The 5,871-nt window shown below is 41.9% G+C and overlaps 1 protein-coding gene across 1 annotated transcript in view; it reads left to right on the forward strand.

Annotated features, from left to right (window-relative positions):
- SKA1 (spindle and kinetochore associated complex subunit 1) overlaps positions 1–5,871 on the forward strand; it is a 40,702-nt gene that overhangs the window by 14,763 nt on the left and 20,068 nt on the right. The window contains exons 4-5 of the mRNA XM_006033137.3: positions 765–856; positions 3,599–3,736. Of these exons, the coding sequence (XP_006033199.1) occupies positions 765–856; positions 3,599–3,736 (230 nt within the window). The remainder of the gene's footprint in view (positions 1–764; positions 857–3,598; positions 3,737–5,871) is intronic.

The following is a 5,871-nucleotide window of genomic DNA, read 5'->3' on the forward strand; positions in this document are numbered from 1 at the left end:
TTGCAAGCAAGAAGGAAGCAGCAGGGCCCTCAGCCAATCAGTGGTGGGAGGCAACAGTGGTGCCATATTTAAAACTACATTTTTCGCCTCCTCGCCAATCAGGAGTAAGCTGTAAGTGGAACCCCTCCACCAATCAGCAGCGGAGGGGGTACACGGGGCAACCTGAAAGATTAAAGGACCGCAGTGTGCCCCGTTTCTGCTGTGAACTCAGTAGGTCCCTATGCTTTACCCATACACACACACACACAGGGTAGAGAAAGAGACAGAGAGCTAGAGAGGGAGGAGAAATGGGATAAAGAGCACCATGCACTAAAACACCTCTCTGACTTCTTTGAGTTCTTCCCTTAGGGCTTGTCTGGGTCTTGAAGAGTTTTTGGCTATCCATGAGGTGTCAGGTTGACTGACATAATTCAGCATTTTATATAGAGCACATAATATAAGTATGGTTGTATACCAAAATGTTCTGAAAGAAGGGAAGTTTTATTAGTAAAACTTTCTAGTGCAGGTGGCACTTTTGCAGCCAGGTTTATTTTTTTTGTCTTTCCCCTCTATCTGGATCAGCTCTTTTGAATGAGAAGCAGTTGTTTTTTTGGGTTCCACTGATTGCTGTTGGGATTAGAGGAAATAGCCCAGAACTGGGAAAGTTTGTCAGTCAGTGTATTTGATAAAGACCATTTTCATGCCCTCTAGACATTAGACTCTCATTTGATTCATGTTTCAGTGACTTCAAACTCCTGAAAAAAATCCAGTGTTCTTTATTTCAGGAGATCCAGGAGTCTGCTGAGAGGGACTATAATGAAGTGCTGCACCTGTGTGAAAATATGCCTCCTCACCTACCCAAAACAAACCAAAGCTGGTATGTAATACTTGTCTATATGAATTTCCTACTGCCGTTGAAATGGGCTGTGTGAAAATTACTGTACTGCTAATATGACATGTTAAATGCAAAACTTTGGGACCCAGAGTTGTATATAAAGTACGATGGATGTTTTAGCTTTGCAGTGGTAATGGTTGCTACAAGGTATTGTTATTTACATGGTGATCCCATGAGAAAAAGCAGTGGGAGGCCAGGCCAATAATGGCATGGGAGCTCTACAGGGAACCTCCTACGGTGACAGCAAGTGGTGTTTTGAGCTGAAAACCAGTACTGCTATACTTAAAGCTTAGTGTCATGTTTTGTTTAAAAGTTACGTATTGTAAGTGCTCTAAAATTCCTTTGTTGAATCAGACTCTTTAAATTTTCAGTGCCTTGTGGATAGCAAGGAGGTGAAACAAGAAGCAAGTCAGATTTGCTGTAATTTGAGCAATATTTCCCAAGATATGCCTCCTGCCCCCTCAACATAGCATTTTACAAAATCATCTAGTTCTTTTGCATCTGTCAGACTGGGGATAAAAATTTATGGCTCTAATTCTGCCCAAACAGATCGCAGCTGATTTATCTGAGTTAATGTACCTATATTTACTTCCCCTTTGGAGGGAACTGTGTTGAAGAAGCTACTGAGGGTTAAAATAGAAACTCTAGGTTGGCTTGTCAGTAGGTCAAACCAGAAAGACTTCAGTTGGCATGTCCAAAAGAGATGCAACTCTCAGCCCAAAGGGACCCATGGCAGGGAGATAGAAATACCAGTGCAGGCAAAAAAACTGAGTTCTCGTGGGGGGCCCTCCAAAGCCCCCAGCCCCCTGGAAACCAGAAATAGGAGGCCATGTGGCCCCTTCTGAACATCTGGCTACTTATTCCCACCCCAAGTGATTCTGGGATCCCTGCCTAGAGGCTCCTGCTTCTCAAAAACATTAACTGATTTGAGTTCAATGAAGAACATTGTTAGATTTACCCAAATCTGTCTGGTTGACTGGGGGTGCGCAGGTGTGTGGGTGGAACAGTCTGGACCCCACTTGGCAGAGTCCCAGGCTCATTTGGGGCAGGAGCACAGTGAAGCGTAGAAGGGTTGCCAGGGGGAGCAGAAGAGATATGACACAATGCTCATGGTACTTGCGGGTCTGGGTAGAGAGCGGGGCCCCCTAAGAACTCCCCTGCTTTTCCAACTGGTCATGGAAAGCCACCTGCTCATTTTCACTTCCCTCTTACTGACAGTGGGCAGTGGGGTCCCAGGCTCAACTGGGAGGGGGGTGCTGGCAGGATCAGCAGGTGTTGGGATGGGCTTTCTTGCCCCCTGCTTCTGAGCTGCCACTGTTGCTCTCCAACCAAGATAGGGGATGATGAGGTATGGGGAGAGGGGGTTGTGGGTTCTTGTTTCCTTATTCCTGGAGCTGGTTGCTTTGGAATTTCCCATAGTTTCCATCCCACATTGCAGCTTTAAAAGGACTTTCCCTGAGGAGAAGGGTACCATGATACCCCAAATGTTTGATTCAGTAAAGCACGGGTTTTCAACCTTACTGCACTGGGCAGGGTGGCTATAGGGAGGCTAAGGTAAATTTTGGGGTGGCTATAGCCCCACAAGCTCCCACTGCTCAGGGCACTTCACTCTGCTGCCTGTCCCTCAGGAGCCCTGAGGAATGCACTAGATCCAGATTTTGGTATGGACTCTATTTCCACTGTCCTGCCCCTTCTTGTCTTTGGTTCATCATTTTCTCTTCCTTGCCACCTTCCCTGGTCCCCATAGCCTCTCTGAGATTTAACAAGAGCAGAGCACGTAGCAGCATGGAGGAAGATTAGTCTGAAGCAGAAGCACTTGAGGGCCTGGTGGGTCAGTGGTTGCTCCGAGGTGTAGGGGTGGTTAGAGTTTGGGCATAATGGCAGAATGCTGGAGGAGTGAGAGCAGCTCTTTTACAAGATGTCTTTTATGGTGAGATACTGTATAATGGGCCAAAACTGAACATTGGACCTCTACCACTGCTTTAATCATTTCTTATGTTTACACAGCACTTTTCACCCCCATAGAATAACTTAGCACTTATGTGCACTTAGCAAACACTACATAAATCAGTGAAATTACTTCTTCTCTGTGCATTGCTGTCTAGGATGTATAGAAAGGAGTATAGCATCTAGGCAGACAGCGGAAGAGGAGAGATTTTTTTTTCCCTATGGATATTGAGCTAGTGGAGGGTTGGAATTGGGGGCAAATCCATACAGAGTTTCTGTGGGATTTTTAGTGTTCATGTAGGTCTTGGCTTTTCAGATCTCATTCAACAGATCAGATAGTAAGTGGATGAGTCAGCTTTGCCAAGATTTAGACCTATGGTTCCAAGAGGTTTAAGGTGTTTAGAATTGGATGGTTTATATTAATAGCTCTATGTTTTGGTTCATCTTTGTGAGTCAGGACTAAATTATGAATCAGTCTCTTGTTTTGTGAAATACAATAGCATACTGATATTCTAGTTGCTCTGTCTTGCAGTTGAATTGCTTTCAATTTATCTGTTCACAGCCTAACAGAAAAAAAAGTAATATAATGAAGTAAACTATGGTATAGATTAATGAAGACAATTTTTTTCCTGAAAAATCCTGGGAGGGGATTGTATATTTTTGGTTGTATGACGTAATATCAGCCATAATTTATTTCTACTGCTGAGTAAATGCATCTTGTTCTTGTGTGCACATTTGCTTATCCACTTAAATACGTAATCTTCAATCACTTAACAGTACCACGGGACTATCTGGAAAGTCTGAAGAACAGAGCAACAGCACAGAACCTGAACGTGCAAAGAAATCTGTAAAAGAGCCAAAATTTATTAAAGAAGTGCCCATAATAACAGCAGAAGAATTTGAAAACGTTCCTGCGTAAGTAAGCAAGTTTCTCGTGAACTCTGACTGACTAAATTGGGAGCAAAATTCTGGTCTAGGAAAAGTGAGCTCTTGCATGACAAAAGACTTGCAGATATATTTTATGAACCATTTAAAAATCCACCTGAAAGGCCAACTAGTGTAATGCAGCAGTATTTGCGATGCTGAAAGACCTGTCTGGGAGCTTTCTGATATAGTGTTTTCTCATTGGAAAAAGTCAATTAATCAAAACAAGTGCTATTTGCAAAAACAAAAAGAGAATTTGTTTCAGTGAAATAATAAAAATCCTTCATTTGGAAACAATTGTAATTTATATCAAAACATTCTGGTTCATAATGTGCCTTGAAAACCAGCAGGTTTCTGGGTTTATTTCAAAGTTGTAATTTATACTTACAATGGAGGAAGATAAATGAAAGGTTTTAAAATTATTGAAACAATGTTTTTATTAACCTCATTGTTATTTTACACATTTTTAAAAAGATTTTATCCTGAATCAGGACAGGGGGAAAAATTATGAAATTTTTGTGGACCAGGAAAATGTTTTTGCACACTACTAGAAATTGACTAGTCACTGGAGTTGGTTAAGACTCTTCAGGTTTTTTTCAATTTATTTTATAATATATGATAAAGGCTTTTTTCCTCCCAAATATAGTGCTTTGTGCAATCTTGACAGTTTTCCACAAATATTTTCAGTCTTTTGAAAAATATCAATGAACTCCCCTTTTGTGAATTTCATTAGACAACTTGTAAAAGTCCATGTTTCATTTAAAAAAAAAAATCATTTTTATATGATTCCTGCATGTTCCCAGTTCTTCAAATCTTGTGGTAGACCACGATGTTTTTGCCAGTCAGCCTTATACATCCTAATGGATGGTTCTGAGGGCACAAAAGGGGGTGTGGCCCCAACCTTTTAATTTCTCCTAATTATCAAAGGTGTAGTTAGCTGGGATTTAAGTACCCTCAGTTCCTGTTCTTCTGCCCATTAGAAGCTGTTTGTTATAGGTAGTCAGCTTTCTTTAAAAGTGGTGGGGGTGGGTGGGAGAGAGAGACCCATAGGACACAGGCATCATTTGGCGCCACAAAAAGTAGGAAGGCCATTTCGCCTGAATACTTTTGGAGGAAGCTGAGGCTAGGTCATCCAAGTCAGGCACTGTAAATGTAATGTTGAATTTTGAAATTTGTTCAGCATAGTCCACTTGGTAAAACTGACACTAATCCCTAGGTTTGTTCTGCTTTATCAGTTTTGGTGCTATAAGGCAATTGCTTTTGGAGTGTGACTTGTGTATGGTCTCCGGATCCATTTGGTTCAGTGGATCTTATGCTGAGGTCCTTGCACTGCTTATCTGGTTTTGTGTCCAGTATGTGCAACACTGAGGTTCCTAGATCCATCTGGGTTAGCTGAACTTTGTATGGAAGATCCAGAAGTTGCCTCTGGAGAATCACTTGCTCTGCAGTTCTGTGCCCAGTTCTGTACAAAGAAAGTATATGCTTGCATCTTTCCAAACCAGCCCTGAAGGTCCAGCTTAAACACAATGGTTCTTGGTTAACCAGGTCCAGTGCTGAGAATCGGGGACTGTTGACTCTGCATAAGCAGTTTCCTGGGCCCCAAAGTCAAATGGTAGAGAGTCTTGTACCTGTTACCTTTTGTTGTAGAAGGAAACCATGGCTGGTATCAATGCCACCAGATTTTGGTGTTGGTGAATGGTTTTTATATCATTAAGAACATGATAAATTTTAATATAAGATACCCTTTTTACAAAGCTTTCCATTGTACCCTTTCAAATGGTGTGGAACAGAAACAAATTATTATTATTATTTGCTTTCCGTTATTTCCTGTTTGTACCGGTAATTTATAATAAAGTAAGCTTTTGTTGTTTCAGCTGAAAGAACTTTAAAATACAAACTCCAAAATGAAAAAAATTCTAATATTGTAAAAGTCTTTGTCTGTCTGTCTGTCTGTCTGTCGATCCATAAAGCTTTATTCGCACTCTGGTTGGTTGTCTCGGCAGCCAATCAGAGTGCTCTGCACAGACAGACACATGGTGGAACACTTCCATGACAGCAGGAACTGAGGGGCCGGAGCGGGCCCCACCACCAGTCGGCGGGAGGGTGGGGGGGGTGTTTACTGGTGG

The sequence above is a fragment of the Alligator sinensis genome, unplaced genomic scaffold, assembly GCF_000455745.1.
Source record: "Alligator sinensis unplaced genomic scaffold, ASM45574v1 scaffold24_1, whole genome shotgun sequence".
In the NCBI taxonomy this organism is placed as follows: Eukaryota; Metazoa; Chordata; order Crocodylia; family Alligatoridae; genus Alligator; species Alligator sinensis.